Genomic DNA, 26,419 nt, shown 5'->3' on the forward strand with positions numbered 1-26,419 from the left:
TGGAGACCCATTTTTTTTCAAGGGCGCTGCCACGATGCAAGAGGAAGTACAAAGCCCCCTGCCTTTGCTCGGTAAATGTTTCCCATTCCGCAGCACCATGGTGGAACCAAGTTTTATTGGGTAACTTCTTTGCTGCAACCCTCTCCACATTCCCTAGGGGTAACTCAGAAGTCATCTCCTAGATAGTTTCCTTGAAACACCCAATCTCTGAGGTCATTTTCTGCTTTGCTCCTTGAATACTGACACTGCAATTAACCACTCCCTCAGGTAGCGTCCCTCTTCTCCTGAATTAGCTACCCCAAAAGCTGACATGGTCGTTGCCCACCCTGCCTCTGCTCAGAGAGCGCTACCACAGGCCTTGCCTGTCACCTCCAGGGAAGCAATACTATATAGTTTGTATTTTGGGACACTTAGGGCCACCTTCCTCACTGGGAGTCTCTACAGTACTTGTCTTCCTTAGATCCAAATGAACTATATACTTGACTGCAGAGGTGGTCATCTTATGCATTCTCTATGGAAATGACTAAATGAAAAAAATCCCGACATAATAGGACACCCCGGTTTACACATACGGAACCTTTCGACAAAACTGCACTGTCCTTGACTGGAGGCTCAGATGCTGCTAGAACACCATCCGACACCCCTGCGCGGTGCCGCAGTTAGCCATGTTGCAGCTATAACCTTTCTGGTCCCTGGACTAGGGGCCCTATGCTTTTCCTCCCCACTGGCCTGGAGGTTGTTTTTGTCTTATTCACATTTGTTAAGTCTGTTTCTGTGTAAGGGCCCACTTGGTTGAAGGAAAAGAAACCTGTTCCTAGTTTCCCTTTCAAAGCTAGGAGCCTGTTTTTGACCAGATTAAAACACCACTGAAGGATTTTAAGCAGAATCAGTAAAGGGATGGGACCTGCCCTAGCTGGTTTGGCTCAGTGGATAGAGGGTCCTGAGTTGAAGTGTGGTCAAGGGCACCTACCACGGTTGCAGGTTCGATCCCTGGCCCCTGGTCGAGGTGCATGCTTAAGGCAACCAAACGATGTGTCTCACATCCATGTTTCTCTTTGTCTCTCCCTTCCCTTCTACTCTCTCTCTAAAAAATCAATGGGAAAATATCCTTGGGTGAGGATTAACAACAACAAAAAAAGGATGGGACCTCAAAAGGAAGGGGCTGATTTGGAAAAGAAAGAGATGGAGTGGAGATGTAAAGAAAGCAGTATTAGAACTGAAACAAAAAGGGTAGGATTCCAAAACTTATCTTGATCATTAATACCCTTAGATGTTTGCCCATTCTGTGTCTACAGAATAGTTTCACAATATCTGACATATCATGACCAATCAGGAGCTAAGGAAATTTTAGCAAAAATGAATTCCATTTGGCATGACATCAAAATTTTATTATTGGTAATAACCTTTAAACTAAATCAATGAAAAAGTGATTTAGTCCTAGCTGGTTTGCTCAATGGGTAGAGTGTTGGCCTGAGGACTGAAACATCCCAGGTTCAATTCCAGCCAAGGGCACATGCTTGGGTTGCAGGCTTGATCCCCAGTAGGGGGCGTGCAGGAGGCAGCCAGTCAATGATTCTTATCATTGATGTGTCTATCTCCCTCTCTCCCCTCCTCTCCAAAATCAATAAAAAGAAATATTTTTAAAAAGTGATTTATTTCACCACAAATATTTTACTTCAGAACATCTCTTTGGTTGCAGACATCTAGAATCAAGTGTTAGTGAGCTGAAAAAGATCTATATACATCACTTGGAGCAGACTTCTGAAACGGTTATTGACCAGTTTTACAGATGAAGCAAGCCAAAACTGAGGTCTTAGGAAGTTTAAATCATCTGATAAAAGGTTCTGCTTGGCATACTCAAAATATCCCTCCTCTTCCTTTTACTCAAATATATTGCTTTTCCTCGACATTTTATGAGTGTGTACAACGCACAAGTGATTACATATAACTAAAGAGCACAGATCACCTTGCCTACTCTATATAAAGCAGGGATTTTAAAAAAATACGTTTAAGCCACGTTTTTTGAAAACTTAGGGTTTAATGGAAGTGCCTTAGGAAGCTTGACAAGAGTAAGGAGGAGGCTGAACAATGGGCCTTTGGATCCCATCCCTGCTTCAGCTAAAAATAAATAGACCTGATTTCATCTGTTTTAGATAATGGAGCATTACAGTTTTATATTATTACTCCTTTGAAAACTTAGTTCTGCTATTAGCAATCCAAGTTTGAAACCATTTAAGAATTAGGGTATAACCCTAGCTGGTTTGGCTCAGTGGATAGAGCATAGGTCTGCAGACTGAAGGGTCCTGGGTTTGATTCTGGTCAAGGGCACATGCCAGGGTTGCGAGCTTGATTCCCAGTATGGGGCATGCAGGAGACAGCCGATCAATGATTTTCTCATCATTGATGTTTCTCTCCCTTTCTCTCTGAAATCAATAAAAATATACATATTTTTAAAGTATTAGGTTATAAATTTGGTAAATATTTATAGAGTCCTAGTTGGGTGGCTGGGGTGGAGCATCGTCCTGTAAACCAAAAGGTTGTGGGTTCGATCCCCAGCCCAGGCATGTGGAGAGGCAACGAATTGATGTCTCTCTCACACTTCCACTAAAACTAATGAACATTTCCTAGAGCAAGGGTTAAAACAATTAAAACATTTATAGACTGGAGCCAAGCTCCTTCATGACGGGTCAGAGGCAAACAGATGCAGGGTCAGAATACATAGCACCATAAATTGAACATAAAAGTTGCTCATGAGTCTTCTTGATGTATGTCATCAATTCACTGAAGAAACTGAACTGGATACTTGGAGGCCAGAATGATCAAGAATTGAATTGGGATATTTGGAGGCCAGAATGATCAGATTGTTAATTCTGAGAATGAGTGAGGAGGCTGTGGACAGGCAAGCAGGGCACTTAAATTACTGCCTACTAAAAAGATACTATGGCTACTAAATCACAACTGTCCTGGGAAAACCAGGGTTAACCTGTGAAAGCTTGCAGATCTCCCCTCAGGCACATTACAGTTAGAAATGTGTATGTGGCTTCCAGAGATGAAATACCTTGATACTCAGGGCTTCACTTTCCCCAGAACTGCTTTGCTATAGAATACGCTGATCCTGCCCTGCTGTGCCTGCTCCCTAAGGGGAGTTTGCACTTTTGCAGTATCTGACACTAAATGAGCATGGTGTGGTGCAATGTCTAACATGAAAATGGCATCAGGACACTCTTTTTAAAATTCTGTATGGCTCATAGCTGTTGGAGAAATGGGAGTACCCTCAATTAACTGCTTCTTTTGAATCTGGTCAGTGGCTTACACTCAGACTCATGCATGAGCTCTTTGTAAGGTCAAGAGAACATTGCCTTTTAGTGCCGAATATGGTTACCACATGAACTAAGTAATCAACTGTGAATCCCTGGTACTTTTCTTTGGTTCTGCTACAAGCCTGGGGCCCAGAGATAATCCATCTGTAACTCAGGGATGGCCAACAGGCATCCAATACTTGCTCCAGTTTTAGAAGTAAATTAACTCATAGGAAAGTCGCTCGAGTCTTCTTGATGTCAATTCAATTCACTGAAGAAAAAAATGGCATGGCTAGTGTGGCTCAGTGGTTGAGCATTAACCTATGAACCGGGAGGACAAGGTTTTGATTCCTGGTCAGGGCACATGCCCCGGTTGCAAGCTTAATCCCCAATAGGGGGCATGCAGGAGGCAGCCGATCAATGATTCTCTCTCATTGATGTTTCTATCTCTCCTCTCCCTCTCCCTTCCTCTCTGAAATCAGTAAAAAAATATATTTTTAAAAAGTAGATTGTAGCCGAAACCGGTTTGGCTCAGTGGATAGAGCGTCGGCCTGCGGACTGAAGGGTCCCAGGTTCGATTCCGGTCAAGGGCATGTACCTGGGTTGCGGGCATATCCCCAGTAGGAGATGTGCAGGAGGCAGCTGATCGATGTTTCTTTCTCATCGATGTTTCTAACTATCTCTCTCCCTTCCTCTCTGTAAAAAATCAATAAAATATATTTAAAAAAAAAAGTAGATTGTAAATGTTTACTTTCATTAAAACTGTGCTTAGTGATTTTACAGAAAACATACGTAAGAAGTGTTACACACAAAATGAGATTAATTTCATTAGCACCTGACAGGTATACACTAAGGTAAAAAAACACATGCTTGACTTAGAAATTTTACTTTATTTACAAATGTTGTGCTATAAACAAAGATGCAATTCTACCCCTTTTAAATATTATAACCCATAATTTCTAGAAAAAACATTTACATAGTTTTATTCTTTCTGCATAAAACTGTATTATGGGATGAGTAAAATACAGAATGGTCTAAGACATCAAAACAAAACTTATCCAGCATGAATGCCCTAGTGACAGATGGAAATAAGAATTAAGACTCACACTCCTTAATGCAGAGGTCCTCAAACTTTTTAAACAGGGGGCCAGTTCACTGTCCCTGACATTCCACACATGCGCACTGCGAGCCCTGGACAGTCGGCTGCTAAGCAGGACAGGCAGCGGCGGCAAAAACACCCGGCAGGCCGGATAAGTGTTTTCGGCGGGCCGCAGTTTGAGGACGCCTGCCTTAATGTATTCCTCCAAGAAATGGAAACACGGTACTTTTGGGACAGGTAAATGCTTCTTACGTAGATAAGTCTTCTTACATAGTATAGTTTATAATTGTGATTGTTTAGGATTGCCCTTAGAGGCTAATATTTATGCTGATTTCAAAAAATAAGTCACCATTGTAAAAAGGTCTATACTTTTCTACCAATGAAAATATGTAGATACTAATCTGTTCTCATCATTCAGACCAATTACTAAAATAAGAAATGCATGAAAATAATTTAAAACAAAAACACAATCGCTATGTGACTGACTTACAAAATTATAATTCTCCCTAAAGTCAGACAGTATTGCTCCTCGATAGTTACTATGAATTTGAATTTTTCATAGCCAAGACAATATAGACAAAATATTTAACCAGAGTTCAAAATAAAATCATCCCAATTATCTATCACTTTATATGTAGTAATTAGTTTTTAAATCCTTTAAGTTTTATCTAGGAGGATAATCACTCTCTGAGCATAACTGAGTCACAATGAACTTCAAAAGTTAAAAAAAATCATCCCTGAGAAGTGAGAGAAGAAGCTCTAAAAACACAGAAGTGACAGTCTTGCACCCTTTGAACAATCTTAACCATAGCACAAACTTTTATTAACAGTCATCAATCAAATGTATTCCAATCCTGGAGAGTTACTACCTCTGATGATCTGATCTTTTTATAATGAAACTATAGTGCAGCATTTAAAAAAATCAGATAAATAGGGACTCTGGTTTTATTATCATGTTTACATTTTTTGTCAAGGCCAGGGACAGCCAGCTAAGGTATGTAGATTCCAATAAAGACGAAGTAATAACTTCCGCTGACATCTCTTCTTCTGAATCTCCATTTCCCCCACTGATCTTCACCCAAATAGTAAAAGCAATACAATTGCAATTGAGTTTACTATTATCAATGGTACTGCAAAAAAAAAAAAAAGTTTGTTATTATAAAGAAAATATCAGGAAAAAAACGAAGTTATAGTTACTAGCATCCAAGAAGGTCAGTAATACCTAACAATATGTCATCATAATCATATTACAAATACTTATAACAGGAACATTCAAACATGCACTGGATCATAAACTCCAAAACTTAAAGAGGGCTTGTGTGATGGGGGTAAGAGTCACACTGATACAAGTAGATTAATATGAAAACATCTGTGGATGATGCTAGTGTAGCTCTGGGAACACAGAAGCACACTGGACTTAGGCAGAAATAGACCCATATGGCTACCAGTGATATTTGACATTAGAAATATGTACAAAGATGATGCCGTAGTTTCATCACCAAAGTAAGAACTTATCATTACATTTGAAGTTGTGATTAAAGCAGCTAAAAAAAGGAGGAAGACAGAGACCCTAGTTTTAATGGTTTTCAATAAAAGGTTTTGAACTCTTCTTTATTGAGGTATTCTAAAATATTTACTAAAAGAATAGCAAATGTGGGATCCTTATTTTTCTCCTGAAAGCCTGATGGGACTCTAGATGACTTTACCACTTGGAAGCAACAGAATTTCCAAAAGTATCATTGCCTTTCAACTCTCAGGTAACATACAAACAGGTTACACCACTGAGCATTCAATTTGCACCAACTGGCTTAGAAATAAGAGGCAAAGAAACCAGTAACTTTTAAGCAATAAAGCCAGGTTAATGAGAAAAAAATTTCCTGCTACAAAGGTGGTATGTGATAGTATTCACACCCAGAAGTTTGCTACTTAAATCAAACCACAAAATTAAAACTTAAGAGTGTTCTACTAGTTTTTCTTCTTACCTCTCATTACGGTTCTTACAGATCGAATAAGGTTCATTAGCTGAGATTTAATTCCTGGCTCCTCTCCGAATCCACCAATTCCCTGGTCTGTTCCCCAGCCAACTGTATAATATAAAAACGATTAGCAGTGTTAAAAAATGTATTATGCCCTTGCCTTGATCCTTCATTAGTCATTTTCTAAAAGATTATTTGAGCCTTTCTTAAAGACATAAAATATAAAGTCATATGACTTAAAAACACTACTAAGGGAAATGCTTTACAGTATTTTTTTACTTTTGATAAGCAACAAAAACTCATTTCATTTCCACTGTGGTGTTATACATTATACTATAGTCTAATAAATTATTCCATGGTAAAGATGAACACTGTAACACCCTGATTGATTTTTTTTTTTTACTCCTTTTTTAAACAAGATATTTTTCAAATCAGAACTGAAAAAGCAGTGTCAAATTGAAAAATTAATTAGATCAATTCAGAATTTATGAAGCCCAAGATTATTATTGGTATAACAACACTGTACTAGTAACGGAGATTCACCATCTACATTACATAGGGGAAATTTTAACATAAACCTCATTACAGCCTGGTCAGGCCTTCAGAGCATGCCCTATCATGCCAGCAGGGGCACATCTCTTTTTTTTTTTTTCTTTCCCCTTGATCATTCTTCATTTCTCAGATTTGAGGTGAGGAATTTAGTTCACTATCCCACTTACTTTCTGTAAATGAATCTTTCACCTTTTTCTACATCATTTCCCTGATATTATGAATCATTTTTTCTTTACCTGCTAGTTCCTTTTTTATTGCCTGACACATTCTCCTGAAGACTTACATGTCCTCATTTCTACAATGTGTCTTTCTCTTGTCCTCATTTCAGGTTCACCCGTCATATCTCATAACTCCAGTTTTAAAAAATCTCAAATGACTTAATTCCTGACATGTTAACCCTTAAACTTGACAGAGAACAAGCCTTTATTTTATACATGATATCAATATAATGAAACACGATTTCACTTTGCTTAATGATTCTTTGTTTTCGCAGCCCCAGCTGACTAATATAGTTTCATGTTTCTTTTGTATTACTCATAATTAGTACTGGATATAATAAATACTTGTCTGATATTTTTTTTAAATGTGTGGTTTAAAAAAAAAGTTTTACTGAGATACAATCACCTAACATCCAGTTCACACATTTCAAATGCACGATTCAGTGGTTTAAATATGTTCAGAGTTGTACAACACTCAACTTTAGAACATTTTTATCACCCCCAAAGAAGCCCTGTACCCATTAGCAACCACTTCCCACCCCCTCAGACCCCTCTAGCACTCAGCAACAACCAATCTGCTTTCTGTTTCTATATAGCTGCCTATCCCCGACATTTCATATAAATGAAATCATGATATGCAGTCTTTTATGACTAACTTCTTTCACTTAGCATAATGATCTCAAGGTTCAGCCACGTCGCATGTCAATATTTCATTCCTTTTTATTAATAAATAATATTACATAGTGTGGATACACTACATATCATAGTCATCTATTTATCAGTTGGTAGACATTTGGACTGTTTCCACTTTTTAGCTATTATAAATAACTAGAGGCCCTGTGCACAAATTCATGCACGGGTGGGGTCCTGAGGAGGGGGTGAGGGGGGCCAGGACGTGATTGACGGTGGGACGCCCTTGCCGGTCTGGGATCCGGATCCAGCAGGCCGGTGGCACTGGTCCATCAGTACCTGACCTGTTCTCTGGAGATTAGACCTGCAGGACTACTTAGGGAGTGAGTGGTTGTTGCCAGGGTGGTGGGCCACCGGGATGGGTCAGTCAGCTGAGCAGCGCTCCTGCTGTGGAAGCACACTGACCACCAGGGGGCAGCTCCTGCCTTGAGTGTCTGCCCGCTGGTGGTCAGTGCGCATCAGAGCGACTGATTCACCAGTCATTCCGGTCATAAGGATCGCTTAGGCATATATAAATATATATATATGCTGCTATGAACATTCATGTTCTTCTATGTAGATCAGCGGTTCTCAACCTGTGGGTCGCGACCTCTTTGGGGGTAGAACGACCCTTTCACAGGTGTAGCCTAAGACCATCGGAAAACACATATATAATTACATATTGTTTTTGTGATTAATCACTATGCTTTAATTATGTTCAATTTTTAACCATGAAAATACATCCTGCATATCAGATATTTACATTACGATTCATAACAGTAGCAAAATTACAGTTATGAAGTGGCAACGAAAATAATTTTATGGTTGGCGGTCACCACAACATGAGGAACTGTATTAAAGGGTCGCAGCATTAGGAAGGTTGAGAACCACTGATGTAGATGTTTGTTTTCAATACTGGCTACACCTAAAAGTGGAATCACTGGATCACACAGTAACTACTAATGTTTAACATTTTGAGGAACTGCCAGACTGTTTTCTAAAGCTGCTGCTCCACATTATATCCCACCAACAATGTATAAATGGTTACAATTTCTCCACCGCCTCACCAACACATTACTGTCTTTTTTATTATAGTCATCCTAATTGGTGTAAAGCATATTTCATTATGGTTTTGATTTGTATTTCTCTAGTGATTAATAACGTTGGCCATCAGATAACCTGTCCAATTTTTTAAATTGTTTACCCTTTATTATTGAGTTGTAATAGTTCTCTATACACTCTGAATAGCAGTCATATATCATATATATGATTTGTAAATATTTTCTCTCATTCTGTGGTTGTCTTTTTATACTCTTGATGGTGTCCTTAAAAGGCACAAAAGTTCTTAATTCTGATGAAGCCAAATTTAAGTATTTTTCCTTTGGTTCTTCTACTTTTAGTGTTGTATATCTAGGAAAGCTCGGTCTAATTTAGGGGTGGGGGGCCTTTTTTCTGCCAAGGGCCATTTGGATATTTATAACTTAGTTCATGGGCCATTCAAATTTATCAACTTAATTTTGCTGTATTTGGTCAAACATTTAATTAACTCACCCCTAATGCCTTGGCAGGGCCAGACCAAATGATTCCCCACGTTCCCCACCCCTGGTCTAATCCAAAGTCACAAAGCTTAAGCCTATATTTTCTTCTAAGAGTTGTATAGCTTTAGGTTTCACTGCTTAGAAGTCTATGGTTTTGAATTAATTTTTGTGTTTGGTATGAAGCACGGTTCAACTTCATTCTTTTTCCTATGGATATGCAGTTGTTCCATCACCAGTTGTTGGAAGACTATTCTTTACCCATTGAATTGTTTTGGCTTCCTATCAAAAATCAATTGACCATAACATAAGGATTTATTTTTGGACTCTCAAGACTGCTCCATTGGTCTACATGTTGATCCGATGCCAATACCGCAATGTTTTGAGTGCTGTGGCTCTAGTAAATTTTAAAATCTCAAAGTGTGAGTCATCTAACTTTGCTCTTCTTTTTCAAGATTTTTTTGGGGGCTATTCTTGGTCCCTTTCCTTTTCTTTAGAATTCACTTGTCAGTTTCTGCAAAAAAAAAAAAAGCCAACTAGAATTTTGATAAACACTGCATTATATCTGTAAATCAATATTATTGTTTGGTATCATCTTAGCAACATTAACTCTTCTGATCCATGAGCAGAGGATGTTTTTATTTTAATTATCTTTAAAAATATTTATTTTTGCCGGAACCGGTTTGGCTCAGTGGATAGAGCGTCGGCCTGCGGACTGAAAGGTCCCAGGTTCAATTCCGGTCAAGGGCATGTACCTGGGTTGCTGGCACATTCCCAGTAGGAGATGTGCAGGAGGCAGCTGATCGATGTTTCTCTCTCATCGATGTTTCTAACTCTCTATCTCTCTCCCTTCCTCTCTGTAAAAAATCAGTAAAAAATATATATATATATTTAAAAAATATATTTATTTTTTAATTCTACTCAATACCTTGTAGTTTTCATAGCATATGACTCACACTTTTGTTAAATTTATTCCTAAGTACTTTATTCTTTTTGAAATTATAAGCAAAACTGTTTAATTTTTTTATTATTCATTGTTCATGTATAGGAAAAGAACTGATTTTTGTTACTGATCTGTGTCTTATAACCTTACTGAACTCATTTATTAGTTTTAATAGTTTTAGTTACTCCTTAGAATTTTCTATATAAGATTGTCATTTACAAACAAGAGACAGTTTTACTTTTTTCAATCTCACAATCTGGCTATCTTTCCTTTTTACTCATCTAATTGCCCTGGCTAGAATCTCCAGTACAATGTTAGAAGTGGCAAGAAAGGGCATCTTTTCTTATTCCTAATTGGGGAAAGCACTCAGTTTTTCATCATTATCTATAACTAGAGGCCTGATGTACAAAATTCTTGCAAGGGGCTCAGCCCTCGCAGCCCAGGCTTTGTCCAGAAGGTCGGCTGGACGGTCATTCTGCTGTTCGGTCTAATTAGCATGTTAGCTCTTTATTATAGAGGAGGATGTTACCTGGGGTGTGGGAGGTGTGAGGGGGGTGTTTCTGGATGTTCTTTATCAAATTGAGGAAGTTCCCTTCCATTCCTAGTTTACTGGAAGAGATTCAAGGACTGTACTGGTCACCAATTCCCTTTGTACTCTTCTTTGCCTGAGCAATTTCATCTTTCCATGTGGCTTCATTTATCATCTGTGGCTGAGAAACTCAATGTTCAGTCTCCACTGTGGCTCTTGCTTTGGATTTAAGTCTAACCCACTACTACTTCACATCCCTACTCGTATATCTCACAGACATAATCTCAAACTCAGTATGTCCTAGACTTACTTCACTCTCTTCCCCTTATCCACCACTACCACCCCAACTTTCCTCCAGGACTCTGTAACTCGGTAAAGGTACAACCCTTCACTGGGTTGCTTACACCTGAAAACCAAGAGAGATCTTTGACCTTTTCCTTTCTTCCTTATTTCCAACGTCCAAACAATACATTTTGCCTTTTCTACCTTTAAAGTAGGTCCTGATTTGTAATAGTTTCCTAGGGCGACCATAGCAGAGCAGTACACACGGGGTGGCTCAACACAAAGGAAATTCATTTTCTCACATTCTGGAGTCTAGACGTCTGAGATCAAGGTGTTTGTAGAATTGGTTCCTTCTGGAGATTCTGAGACACAACCTCCTCCACGACTGTCTCCCAGCTTCCCAAGGTTACGGTAAACCTCGGCACTGCTTGGCTTGGAGCAGACTCACTCGTCTCTGCCTCTGTTGTAGCGTGGCCTTCTCCAGCCGTGAGTCTGTGTGCCTCTGTATCGCTTTCTCCTTACATGGGCACCTCACTGGGTCCAGAGCCCATCCTAATCCAGTGTGACTTCATCTTAACTTAATTACACCTCCAGAGACTCTATTTTCAAATCAGGTCACATCCACAGGTACCAAAGGTTAGAACTTTATCTTTTGAGGAGGGGGGTGGGGGCGCACAATTAAACCCACAACATGATCCCTTCTACTTTTCTGTATGTATAGTGGTGAAAAGATGGCCTTTTGAGTCAGACTGCCTATGTTTGAATCCTAGGTCTGCCACTTCCTAGCTGCGTGATCTTAGAAAGGTTACCTACTCTCTCATCTGAAAAGTGGGGATGAAAACTATCGCATAAAGTTGCTGTCGGGGTTGCACAAATTAATATATGTAAAGCGCCTGATACAGACCTGGGTGCACAGTGTTATTATTCTTGTTAGTATATCCACCATCTCTACTTGTCCACTCTCGACCCTTCAAACCTGTTCTCCGAACTATAGCACATTACAAACATGTGGTCAAGTCACTGCCCTGCTTAAGACCTTGCTTCCACCTGCCCCCGAGTTTTCACACCCCCTCAAGTTCTCCCAGCCCCTCACCTGCACCTCGTTAATGTTTGCTCACTTATCAGATTTGGGGTTAGAGTTAGACACACTTCCTCCCAGAAGCTTTCACAGATCTACCGGGTAACATGTCACTGCCCTTCTCGTCCATAATATTCTGCATCTGTGTTATTGTGACTTGTTCAGTTTCATTTAGCTTAACTTCCACTAGAAGGTCAGGATAACTGCTGTACCCTCATCAGCTCTTGCTACCTGGGCCTGGCACATAATTTGTGCTCAGTAACTTTATTCTGACGGAATAAACCTAACGATCTTGTTCATGGGTTTGGGTGTCAATGATTCACACAGATGCAGCCGGCACGCTGTGGCACATGGTGCACGGAGCGCAGTACCCTGCCCCCATGTGCCTCCTAAGGCAGGCAGCAGCCTGCTTGCCCAGGATGAGGGGGATGGAGGGGGGGATGGGGGTGCTGGACTGTGAGGTCCCGGTGGGCATAACCTGTGTCTTCATTTCTGTATGATTCCAGTACAGATACCCAAAGCTATGCGCTGAATAAACTTTCTTGGAACGTGGGTGGCTGGATGCCGTGCTAATACCATCACGTTCCCTTTCCTCGTAGCCCCAAAGCCCGCGAACCCCCATGGCCTCCAGCAGTTCGTTCACCCGGTCACCTGTGCTCCGAAGGGGCCACGCCCTTCCGTCTTTCACGGAGACGCAGACCCCGGGTTTTCCACCGTCGGCGATCACAGAGCAGTGCATTAAGTGACTAACCGAGAGGAATCGCGGGCGGGGCGTCCCTGGCTCATCGCAGGGCCCCCCGCATTCCCACCCCCAGGACCCGCACGCAGCGGGCGTCCGTGGAACAACCTTCACCCCGCTGGTGAGATGCAAACTGCTCGGCTTCCTCCCCACCCCCGCAGGAAGGGCCTCAACGGCGGGCCCTTGGCCGCCTCCTGTCCCGCCCCAGGCTGTCCCCTCGCGCGGCGGTCCCGGGTCCGCGCCCCCCGGGCAGTGCCGCCGCCACCCCAGCCCAGCCCCACGGCCCACTCACTGTTCTTGAGGAATCGCTCCTCGTGCAGCACCGCGATGGCGTTGACGCAGAGCAGGGCCGCCTGCAGCAGCGAGTACAGGGTGAAGGCCATGGTCGACGGGAACCACCCCGCAGCCCAGCAGATTCGTCCGCAGCCGCCGCAGGGAACGTGGCGCCGCCGCGGCCGGCGCTCTCCTACGGCGGCTGACGAGGCCCAAAACGCCCTCTCCGAGAAGCTCCGCCCCCAACTGGCTAAGTCCCACCCCCAACTGGATAAGCCCCGCCCCCACGCATACGTCAGCAAGGCCTGCTGCTTAGCTGTCCAGACCTTTGCTGTCCTGACCTTTACTGTCCAATGCAAAAGCCACGTGTGGCTGTGGAACGCTTGAAATGGGCTGGTCCGAATTGTGGGGCTGTAAGTGTAAAATACACATCGGATTTCAAAGATTAGGGACGAAGACAAGAACGTAAAAATCTTTGAATAATTTAAAAATGTTGATTACATGTGAAATATTTTGAATATATTAGGTAAATAAATTAACATTAACTTTATTTCTACTTTTTAAAAAATGTGGCTTGTGTGGACATTGAGAATGACATGTGAGCTTGAATTATATTTCTATTGGATAGTGCTGTACTAGATACTGCCAAGAGCTATATGCGATCCTAAAATACCTATTTTACAGATGAAGAAATGGAGGCTTTGGCAAATAACTTTTTAAATTAAAATAAAATAACACGTCTTAAAGTTACTCAGTGAGAAACATTCTCTGTTGGATCAAATTCTAGTCAGGCCCTCTACTAGGCCTCAACCTTGGCATATAAACACTAAAGATTCTCAACACATGATTTCGTCCAATCGCTTACCCCCACATTAAAAGACTTAAAAAACAAAAACATTAACACAGTTTCTAACAGCTCAAGACCTTATTCCTAGGATGACCCCTTAAAGTGCTTGCCTGGGGGAGTTTAAGTCTGCCAAAAAATTCCCTTTGTTCTAGCCCACAGCTGCAAATAGGCCCCTGGCCCACCCAGTAGTACAGCACTTACCTAAAGGGCTTACAATTGTGAGTCCTTCCTTTGTCCTTTTGAGATGTAGATGAATCTCCCACAATTCAAGAGTGTCTTTCTTAAGGACCTGAAGGCCATACTTTACCATGTGAACTTCAGGAAGGATGGGGCCTCTGTCTCCCAGTCTCTGTTAAAGGGCAAGATCCTAACCGATAATTGCCAGCTAATAGACACAACTGGCTAACCAACCTTTACGAGGACCACACTTTGTATTTTTCACATTCTTGATTCTAAGGAGCCCCTGCTCTCCTCCCTTTCTACTCCCTCATTCTCCATTTAAAATGCCCAGTCACCTCTGTACAGATTGAAGTTGAGTTTAGTTCACACTTGACCCTCTTCCCTATTGAAATAGTATACTACTGATATACTGTCTTTGCCATTCAACTTGGTGTCAGCTTTGTTTAACTTTGACAGCAGCAGTAAGAAGTTGAGTCTGATCATGTTAAATTTTAGATATTGAGAACGAGGGTAGTATGCATAGTAATCATCTCCTGAACTTCTCAGGGTCCCCTAAAATGGAAAAGGAGAAAGCAGCACATTAGTCCTAGAAAGGACTTTGGAAGCCCATATGTTGTTGCTGCTGCGAAAGACACCAGCCACAAAAAGAGGGAGAATAATTAAACTCCTAAGAAGAAATGAAGCTTAAATTGGCCAAATAGTTAGTGCCTGTAGGGAAGAAGAAATATATCGTTTCCCACAGATGTATGTAAACACTATCCCCCAAATCAGTCCTGAGTGCAAATCAGGTAGGAAAATAACAGGATACCAACAAATCCTCCAGTTTTAAAAGGCTTACGAAACTTTAGACCCTGATGACAGTGATGGAGAAGGAAGGTGGGTGTGAAGCATAGTAACCTCCATCTTGGGTAAAAACTGCTGTTTGAAAATTTTAACCCTACTTTTTTGGCTTCTGTAAACGCTTGCTTGCTTAAATAATAGGGAAAAATAAGACCACTCCCATTCCAGAGAGGCCGTAAACTATGCCCCAGACAGAGTTGTCAGTGCTGGCGCCAGGCCAGGCCTTGAAATATGGTCTCACGGCCCCTTCCCAGCACACGGGGCTTCTTTCTCAGAAGGTCCGGAAGTCTCATTCCAAATTTGGAAGACAAAGAACTGAAAAAAGTATAAATAGGAAAGACTTCCACCATGTTGGGTCCCAGAATTTGAGAAGCAATATTTCCTCTGGGCCCGCTAGCGCTAGCGAAATAAAAAAGACTCCAAATTAATTTGGCTTATTGATTAAGGCGTCTTCTGATTTAAATAAAACAGGTGGACAGTGAGCACTACAGATTTCTTCACTGTGATGAGTGGGGGGAAGAGGCAACTATGGGGCCTTGTTTGGCAACTTTGGTTGAATAGTGAATCGGTTTTTACTAGATTGTAAATTTACTGAGGAGAAGGGATAAAGGGGGAAGACTAGAGATCATGGAGATGGATGGAGAAGAGGTGGGACTAAAGCCTCCCACAGTTACCCCTTGTGTCACCTGCCACTGGGTTATAACTCACATGATCCAATCCTTTTATTCTCAAAAAAAATCAAGTTAACCTCCTTGGGCCTCTGTTACTTCATCTAAAAAATTAGGTGATTATGATCTCTAAGGCTCCTTCAGCCCCCCGCCCCCCCAAATCTCTAGATCTGGCAAATGCAACTTAAAATATAAGATAGTACTAGTACTGTGCTGTCTAATTCATTATTTTTCAAAAATCCAGAATTACTTGCAGAGATATTTTAAAAGCCCAGAATTTTAAAAATAGATTTATAAGTAATTTTCTCAGTTTTAAAAAAATCTTCCCCAAATGCAGAGAAGGGGTAAAATGCATATTCTACATTTTTAGCAGCTTGGCGGGGGGCAGGGGGTGGGGTGGAGAAGAAAGACTGGCAATGGCCTGTTTAAAGTTAGAACTCCATGCCCTAACCGGTTTGGCTCAGTGGATAGAGCATCGGCCTGCAGACTCAAGGGTCCCAGGTTCGATTCTGGTCAAGGGCATGTACCTTGGTTGCAGGCACATCCCCAGTAGGGAGTGTGCAGGAGGCAGCTGATCGATGTTTCTCTCTCATCGATGTTCGTAACTCTCTATCCCTCTCCCTTCCTCTCTGTAAAAAATCAATAAAATATGTTTTTAAAAAAATAAAGTTAGAACTCCCTGCTTGGTGTACAGCTTCTGATACGTGTTCATGCATCCATGTTAAATGTTCTATTAGACACTGCCATCGAGGATGAAACTTTCTTCAATTTCAAATACAGATATCTCCATATCATTTGCTTCTCCAAGTTTTGTTTTGCTTTTTTTCTCATCAGACTCTAGATGGTATGCTTGGGTATCTTGGAGCATCTTGCCAAAGACTTTCTTTGTAATATGGAGTCCATGTTTTCATTGCTTTGACAAGAATCAAATAATGGGTGCCTTCAATAACGTTCCTCTAGGCAAGGGGAGCAATGGTTAAGATTATGTCTAGAATAATCTGTATGCCTGGCCCCTAGTTAGATATGGGAACCATTTAAAGTTAAAATGCCCCAGGATGGACTTACAAGAGATTGTGTATTGAACTCAAATCTTTACCCTTCTCTGTATCAATGCCTTTGCTTTATTATTTTACTGATCCTTGACTTTTGGTTCAGTTATGTGACTTGATTAGGCCAATAGAATAAGGAAGAAGTGAGGATGTGCCAACTCTGGGCCTAGATCTAACTGTGGTATGTGCTTCTGCTTTCTTTCTTGTGCCTCTGAAATTGCCAGGAAACACACACACACACACACACACACACACACACACACACACACACGCCTGGGGCAGTACTCAGGTTCTAGGATAAGGATTAGAGACACTTGGAGCAGAACCAAATGATCCCAGCCTAGATTAGCAAATCCTCATCCAAACCAAAATCCATGAGAATAAATGATTGTTGTTTTAAGTCATTAAATTTGGGGGTTGTTCATTCTATAGTATTTTTTTTTTGAAGGGAGGGAGAAATTGGGGAGAGAGAGAGAGCATTGATGTGAGAGAGATTCATCAATTGTTGCCGTCAGTTTGCACCCAGACCGGGGCTGGGGATCAAGCCTGCAACAGAGGAATGTGCCCTTCACGGGGAATCCAACCCATGACCCTTCGGTCCATTAGAGCAGGCTAATGCTCTAACCACTGAGAAAACAGGCCAAGGTTATAGTATTTTTGAAGCAACAGATCTCTATCACTCCCTTGCTGACCTAATTTATTCCAATCCTTACATTTATATACTCTGAAGACTCCCAAATTTATATCTCCTACCCAGAACTCACCCAGAACTCTTGGCTCATATTTCCAAGTGACTATACCACTTGGATGTCGAGTAGATATCTCAAATTTACCCCAAACGGAATTTCTGATTTCCCTCTGAAACCCACTTATTTTGCAGTCATCGTGTTGAAGTTAATGGCAACTCCATCCTTCCTGTGGTTCAAGGCAAAATCCTTGGATTGTCTTGTCTCTATCTCTTTCTCTCACATCCTGTATACAATCCATCAGCAAATTCCTTTAACTTCAACACATATTCAAATCTGACCAGTTCTCACCTTTTCCACCACTAAAGCCCTGGACCATAGAATAATACAATACTTCCTAGCAGGTTTCTATAGTTCCACCTTGGTCCCTCCACAGTTTATTCTCCCCAGAGCAGCCCAAGTACTTCTTTTAAATCCAAGTAATAACTATTTGTTTGTTGAGAGAACTGGGTCATGTATCTCATAGAACTTCCCACATTCTCAGATTTTGCTAATTGCATCCTCATGGTCTTTCTAGACTGACTTAAATGCTTATGCACAATCTCAGAATCATCTGTAAAGAGTGAAAACACTGGCTGAGTGAAGAAAATAGTCACTATTTAAACTGGCTAAAATCTTTCACTAACTAAATGGAAAATATCAGGTCTGTGGTAAACAAAAACTTTTTCACAAGTTAGATCTTAGAATAATTTTTCAATAAATGTGCTGTCTGCTCTTTCCACTCATATTTTTTAATTTCAGCATTTTTATTCCCACATTCATTAAAAGTAGTTTATTAAGGTAAGGATTATGCACGTTACTTATTAAAAATTTAGACTCACCTTGAAGAATGATAAAAATGGATGATTGGTTTTAACAATTTTTATCCTAATATATTTTAATAGATATATTTATCTTATTGTCTGTGTCTGAGATATGAATCAATGATGACTGAGGTATGTTTACTTTTAATCCCGCTATTTACAATGGCAACTTTGAGCTTAAGTGGGTTTATGGCAGCAGAATTCACCCAAATGGGTTCAATTTGAGGTAAGCATTGGACTAAAATAGGAAAATCCCACAAGAAGAGCCTCATTCATGTTTATGGATTCATACAAGCTATTCTTGGTATGAAACTCAAATGAAACCATTTGCAAGCTGAAAGCTTGTACATTATGAAGTGATTCTTGAAATAGGGCTATTGGAAATGGAAAGTTTCTTTAAAAAATAAAAATGAGTCACTGTATCTATTTTTAAATGGATTAATCATGAATGGCTACGGATAGCTGGCTGGATTTTTTTCCCCTAAATATCACCTGAATGAATAAAAGCAGAATAAAAAACTAGAAAAACCACTTACTCAAATTCATATCTCTTCTTCGCTCATACATTCATTTATTCATTCTTTTACTCAAGGATAATCTATTGAACGTCTAAGATGTGCCTTACATTGTGCAAGGGGATAGGTAGGGTGCAATAGGTTAAACACAAATAATAATTAGACATGCTCCTGCCATGATGAAATTTATCAAGTAGTAAGAAGGATGCATGGAGTTACAAAGGAGTAAATGTCCAGTGATTAAAAGAAAGGGGAAGTATGAACAGAAGATAGTTTAGAACAGAGTCTCCCAAACTGGGCTGATCATCACAATCTCCTGGTGACAGGGGCAGAAATAGAACGTTGCGGACCAGCTACAATTGCAAGAAATATTGATCAGGCTCTGTTAACTGTGATTGTTTTGTTCTGATTAAAGAAGGCACATTCTAACCTGGCTGGGAGTTGCACATGGGACCTGGGAGCTCACCTGGAAATTCAGCCCATCCTCCCCATCAGGGAGCTGCCTATCACCCCTCAGTAGCAGGGGGAGGTGGAGAAGCCCTCAGGGGGGATCTGGGCCAGCATCCCCAGCTCACACCTGCGGACAGCGCAGAGTGATTGGGTGCGAGCGCTGGGCAGGATTGCAGCTCGGGAGCAAAGAATTTTCATTAACCACCAGAGGCTCACCCTGATGACAGTGACCAGCGCCCCGCCTTGGTCTGGCGCCCCTGCTCACCTGCTCCACCATCCCACTGCGGCCGCTGCCCACCATGTTCTATGGGTCCCGTGATGATCAGCGCACATCATAGCAACCAGTTGTTTGGTTGTTCTGCCATTTGGTCTATTTGCATACTAGCCTTTTATTGTATAGGATTCTTTTCTTCTAGTTCAAGATGGTGTATCAAGCACATGTATTTCTCTTTACCACTTCCTGAAACCCCATTAAATTGTAAAGAAATAAAAAAAGGAAATACTTTTCAAATAGTAAAGATAGAGGAACATAGAAATTTCAATAATCTCTGGAAGACAAAAAAGTAAAAATGAAAAATGGAAGGAAGCATATGGATGGATGGCACTCAGGGGTAAAGCTGTAGCCAAGAATAACCATGAAGAGGTCACAGTGAAGGTGAAACTTTTCATTGTCCTGAGAATTTCACAAAAGCTCCTGATTCGGAGTTAGAAGTATAACAGAGATCCAGAAGGAGAAGCTGCTGGGGTCCAACCCCAGCAGGTCCAGGGGACCCCAAAGGTGTGGACAGATTCGGCGAAGAAGGAATGACACGGAGACAGTGTTCAGTTGATCAGCAGCCTAGCCAGGATCTCTAGACAAGTTCTGGTCAGGATCTCCAGCGAAGTTCTGGTTAGGATCTCCAGCCAGGTTCTGTGTCCATGTTCTCTTGCTAGGTTCTCCAGCCAGGTTCTCCAGGTTCTCCAGCCAGGTTCTGTAGCCATGTTCCCTCGCTAGGTTCTCCAGCCAGGTTCAGTTACCAGGTTCTAGTCAGGTTCTCTTGCCATGTTCTATCCAGGTTCTGTAGCCAGGTTCTGTCTCTAGTCCTTCAGCCAGGTTCTCTCGCTAGGTTTTGTCTCTAGGTTCTGTGTCCTGTTGTCTTGTTACATCTGTATTTATACCAGTTGATTCCAATCCTATCAATCTGTATTCCAAAGGTTAGGGTGTTTCTTTTTTTAATATATTTTTTATTGATTAAGATATTACATATGTGTCCTTTTCCCCACGTTACCCCTTACCCCCCCCCCCCGCTCATGCCCTCACCCCCCCATTGTCTGTGTCCATTGGTTAGGCCTATATGCTTGCATATAAGTCCTTTTGTTGATCTTTCCCCCTTACCCTCACCCTCCCCTACCTGGTTAGGGTGTTTCTTATCTCCATTCCAGGGAGTAAAGATTATGTAGCTTAAGCATGATTGTTCATAGTTAAAGTGATTAACTACCCGCCTGGCACTTAGTTAAGGGGTTTTATTCCCTCCCTAACTTTAGGGGAAAATCCCTACCTGGGGAAACAACCTTTCTCGGAGAGGTGACCTTGGTTAAAACACAGAGCGCTAAGGGGAGCAAACATATTAAGAACAGTATGCTATATACGCCAGGTCCCTTGAAACATATGCTGTGCAGATGTTTCTTTCCTGCAGGGACTGTGTCAAGCAGCAAGGATGGACCGGCTTCCGGCAAGAAGCGAGGCTGAAAAGAGGTGGATGGATTGGTGATTTGTATATGAAACAGTCAGCCTTCCCAGCCCTGGCACCCGAAGTGTTTGGACAATACAGCAGACAGTCCGCATCTGCCCCTGGGCAAGACTGAAAAGACCTTGCTCTTAGGAAACTGCACTATCTATCTGAGGAGTGCTGAGGCTCCCACGGTGCGTAGTGCTGCTCTACGGCAGGGCTGCTCTTATCTGGCATCTGGCAGGCTGTTAGCTTGACTACAGTCTCTGCTCGTTGCATTTACAGCTAAGCTGCTGAGTTCATACTTTTCCAAGTATGTAGAGCTTCCAGTTAGATATTCCCCCCCCATTATATAAATATCCACTCAAGATATTGTTATTAAATATCAACAGGGAACAGGACGCATAATGAAAACCAGCAACACGAAAAGGAAGAACTAAGATGAAAAACCAGTAAAACTGAACTCAGAAGAAGACAGATAATTCAGGGGGAAAAGGCTACTTAATGATAATAAAAGTGATCTGAGCACAGAGGGGTTTCCCCCCACCGCAAAACATTTCTATATAAGAGTAACAATTAGTGAAAAAGAATTAATTCTTAAAATTAAAACATAACAGCCCTCTAAAAACATTCATTAGAAGATAAAATTAAGAGAATATTCAAGAATATAGAAAAAGCATAGAGACAGAAAATATGAGACAGAAAGGAGACATAGGAAAAACAGGAATTTCATAAGGACAGAAAAAAATAAAAAAAATTTCAGAGATGAAAAGTATATGAATATGCAAACTGAAAAGACTAGGTTCTGAGTAGATTAATTGGTTTAAAAAAAAATCAATTACCTGGACCCATCATCATGAAATTCCAAGACGTATTAAATTTTAAATCATATGAAAGAGAACATTCTAAAAGCTTCAAGTGAGGAAAAATGCTATCTATAAAAAATATGAAACTGATTGGCACTAAATGTAAAAGACAATGGTGTACTGCTTTCAAGTTTTAAAAGAAAATAACTTTTGGACCTAAAAGTCTATAGCAAATCAAGCTATTAATGGTGAGGGTAAAATAAATGTTTTTTAAATGTGCAAACATTCAGTTTTGCCTCGTCCACCAACAAATATTTATTGAATACCTGTTTTGGCATTATTTTAGGCAATAGAAATAGAACAATAAACATGACAAACAAGGAAGAAAAAAAAGGGAGAGAGGGAGGGAGGAAGGAAGGCAGGGAAGGAAAAGGTATCTTTTTCCTTCAATAAGAAACAAGAAATATAATCAGGACACAACAAAATAAAATGAAGAACAACAAACTCATGATCCAATAAAAAGTCAAGATAAATATGACCATCTATGAAGACAGAAGCTTGGTTCCAAGGAACAAATAAATCTATGCAGAATTAAGAAAAGGGAATTGGCAGAGACAGAAAGAGAAAGGGGGCAGCAGCTTTGAGGAGAAGGCAACGTTCAAGAACGACTGTGGCAGGTTCATTTATTCATAAATCCAGTGACACTGTACAAACCACCACCAGAGTCATTTGCTGGTGTTAGCGGAGTTAACCTACTTCGCATCTGAAGCAAAGCTACCTAACGTATGGAAGCTGTAAAGTCAAGAAGCATCTGTGTGTATAAGCAGAGGACAGACAGATGCTCGGAACCGGAAGAGCAGGGGTAAGGAGGGATGGTGATCGGGAATGAAGTGTGGCTCAGGAAGAAGGTTAGCTGGGTTGGCCACATTTCTGTATGCTGAGCCTTCCCCAAGTTCTGATAGTTCTCTGCAAAGCTGGACACAGGGTAGAGCATTTAAGAAACCCAAGTCATCTGCATTAGAAAACACGTACGGAGCAGCTGCATTTATCCAGCCAAAAGCAGTTCCGGTGTTAGGACTGGGACTATTTGTTCCTGCCCTGAAGGGGTGTACAGTCTCACAGGGGACACATAAGATAGAGAGAGCAGTAAGAAACCCAAGGCGGCACGTAAGAGGGGCCAAGTGGCTGGGGCAGAAAATCAAGGGCCCTCATAGTATTCAGAGCTGGGAGAAGATCTGAGGGTTTGGAAAACCGGGGCCTGGAATGAACTTGAACTGCTGAATCGTGAGGGTTGGACAGATGGTGTCATCAAAGACAAGAGATAGGCCAAGAAAGGGAAAGGGTCCTGCTGCCAGATGGCAAATGGAGATTGGTCCAAATTATACAGGGCCTTGGACAACAGGTAAGGATTTGGGATTTATTTTGTAGACCAGAGGTAGCACCAAACGTTTTCAAAATGAAAATGGTGGTATAAAACCTTATACCATATTTATTTCTCTAGTATTAGTTTTTAAGCCTTCGCGTAGGTGAGAATACCCTCTCAGTTCAGTTTGGTTCTGGAGTAGCTACAAGGGTCAATTAGCCTTGGCTTATTGAGAGTTAAGGATAAAAAGTTCTGTTCTGGAAGATGGAACACCCATCTGTTGTTGCCAAGATTTTTTCTTTCCTTATTGCTTCAGGTTAACGGAAGGAAACCTCTTAGGAGTTCTGAGAATTAACTAGTAGCTCCCAAGGGACTTTCTTACGTCTGTTGTTATTTATGTAGCTTATTAAAGAAAAGCTCTCTCTTTACAAACATTACCTTATTAATCTTCGTCGAATCAACCTCATACACTCAGGAAAGATGAGGGTTGGGTGGGTAGGGAAACCAGAGTGCATTAGGAGGTGGTCCTATAGATGTTAGAATGAATTGGGGGGCTATGAGGGCTCTGAAAACCTGTTATATTATGGAATAGCTTTCCTTCTTCTGGATATTGCATGTTTTTCTTCCACCATACTTTTCCTTGAGCAGGAAGCAAAAAGATGTCTTTTATATCTTTAGATATAGACATAAATAAGTGTAGAACTCAAATAAAGCAACACAGATAGGAGGTTAAGCATTTGTTTGGAGATTTTGTTTGTAGAGGCCTATGCAAGTTACTTCAGGCAATGGGGTTGGACTAAAGAATAATGTGGCAATAATGAAAACAGGACTCTTGTCTGTGCAGTAAGCAGTGGAACTCAGTGGGTAAAAGTAGAGGTGTTTGAAGTCACAATAACCGAAAGTTCAAATTCCCAATTTTCCACTTAGGAGCTGAGTGAATTAACTCCTTCAAGTTTCAATTAAATAGTTAAACAGTTCCTGCCTCATAGGGTTGTTACAAGAAATAATACATTAAGACACTTAGCACAATCGTTGGCTTATTGTAATCACTCAATGGAAGTTGGCTGCTGTTATTATTATTGGCTGCCAAGTAATTGGCTGATGGTGCCACATAAATAGAGGATGAGAAAGCAACTGCATATAAAATCACAGTTTCACCAATGATGGCTTAGTACTGAGATCAAACAGTATTTAACCATGTTTTAAAAGCACACAATTTGGGGGAAATGTTGATTCTTTAAAAAGTCAATCTCTAGAGGGTCATAAAAGTTATTTTAATCACTACAACTAATTACAAGGAAGTATAAATCAATAAACTTTGCTAAATGGTCTAAAATATAATAAAGAAAACCATCCTTAACAATTATCCAGGAAGCTAGTGTCTTTAATAGGGAGATGATGTAAAAGTTGGATGAGGAGAATGAGTTTTATTATTTGAAAACTCCAGACGTTAACAATGCTTTCAGGGAAATTCTGAATTTAGTTCAGAGTTGTGGCTTTTCACGGTAATTATTTACTTTATGAACTTGCGTTTATTACTTCTCAATTATGTGTGTACTAGACATGCTATGGAAATAAGTGGCCATTTGCAGAAAGGTATTCTCTTCTCTTAGTGTTTTCCCCAAACTTTCTGATTTCAAAACCAGCCCTCTCTCCATTCCTACTCCCAAAGCTGCTTCACTGTTTCAGAGCCTCAATCAAGATCAAGACGGGAGCCAAGCCGCATTTGGAAAGCCTTAGGTCTCTTCTCCCAGTCCTGTGTGGTGGTTACTGGCCCAAGTCTGGGGGTCCCAGAGCTACCACCTGATCTCTCAAGCTTACCTTGCTGCCCCCTCTGACTGCGACAGCCAATGCCCACATGGGTTCCTAAGCCATGCTGCTCTCACCTTGGCCCACTGAAGCAAAATGAAATGTCAACATTCTTTGAGAGAACATTTAAAGTGATAACAGTGAAATGATCTTCTCTTGAGATTGGCTCAAATAAAATAAATGAAATCCATTTACTCAATCAGCAAAATGTTTGTATACCTATTACTTGCCAGGGACTGTGCTCAGCACTTGGGGGATGTACAATGAGATGAAACAACATCCCGTACCCCATAAGGTTTTTGTGTGCACCTTTCCACAAATGGAAGAGTGTATAATTACAAATTATGGGGGTTATCTATGGGGCACCTTGTAAGATGGTCAGACTTGAACTTTGTGTGCTCACCTCTGTAGAGAGAAAGGATCCCCCCCCCCTGCTCCCCTCTGTTTGTTAATCCTCACCCAAGGATATTTTTCCATTGATTTTTTTTAGAGAGAGTAGACGAGAGAGGGAGAGACAGAGAGGAACATCAATGTGAGAGAGACACATCGATTGGTGACCTCAACCAAGGTATGTGCCTTTGACCGGAATCAAACCCAGGGCTCTTCAGTCCACGGCTAGGGCAAGGAGCTCTTCACTGGACCTGGAGTCAGCTGAAAGTGCCCCATTCAATGACAGCTGTGTCTCCTTAGCACGCAGATGGAGTTCCTCTTCTCCGGCCTTCCTCCCTGCTGACCAAGGCTGTCTTAACTCTTGGCCTTACATGAAAGAGATCCTATCTGCTTGACCATAGCCCCTGTAGCTAGGAGAGTTCTCCCTCCATTTCCCACAAACCTGAGGCTACGTTCCTTGCTCAAGCCAAGGAAACTGGGATGTGATGTCCCATTCTCCTTGCCTATGTCAAAGAGATAAGCAATTACTCAAGGCATTCCAAGGATCAAAAGCATTAGTCTGAAATGTCTGGTCTATCCCTATAGAAAATGCCTTATTGGTTAGGGTAGGATGTCTGCTTTGATTTGCTAGGGCCTTTCTGATCTTATAATTTCATTTGGAATGAAAATGGAGAATTTTGTTTGCATTGCCTGTATTCTTCGTTAGCTAATAGCTGGGTTGACCTTGAAATTTTGACATGACAAAATAGTCAAAGAAAAGAGCACAGCGTTTTTCTGCTGTCATTTTGTGCAACCAAGAATTATTTGTCCTTCTGAAGAGTGGCTTTATTTTTAGCCCCATGCAGTGCTTTAGATGGATGTCCTGTCTGTTTCCACAACGCAGCTCAGATAACCCAATCATATCCAGTTTTAGGGACAAATTCTTTTTGCTCCAACTTAGAATATCAAGCTTTGCAAGAATAGAGAAGATATAGTCACTCTCGTTAATGAGAAAATATATGGGTAAGCGATGTTCCCATACCACATGTTGGATCTCTGACGCTTTTGGGTTT

The 26,419-nt window shown here is 41.1% G+C and overlaps 1 protein-coding gene across 1 annotated transcript; it reads right to left on the reverse strand.

The window, feature by feature from the left end:
• Nucleotides 1–4,169: 4,169 nt before the first annotated feature.
• Nucleotides 4,170–13,407, reverse strand: IER3IP1 (immediate early response 3 interacting protein 1). Its single transcript, XM_059707239.1, has 3 exons — nt 13,212–13,407; nt 6,381–6,482; nt 4,170–5,528 (listed from the first exon to the last, which is right to left on the reverse strand). Exons 1-3 carry the CDS (start codon nt 13,300–13,302, stop codon nt 5,473–5,475), a joined length of 249 nt encoding a protein of 82 aa, XP_059563222.1. The 5' UTR covers nt 13,303–13,407; the 3' UTR covers nt 4,170–5,472.
• Between the last annotated feature and the right edge of the window lie 13,012 nt (nt 13,408–26,419).

Source organism: Myotis daubentonii, chromosome 8 (genome assembly GCF_963259705.1).
Source record: "Myotis daubentonii chromosome 8, mMyoDau2.1, whole genome shotgun sequence".
NCBI lineage: Eukaryota > Metazoa > Chordata > Mammalia > Chiroptera > Vespertilionidae > Myotis > Myotis daubentonii.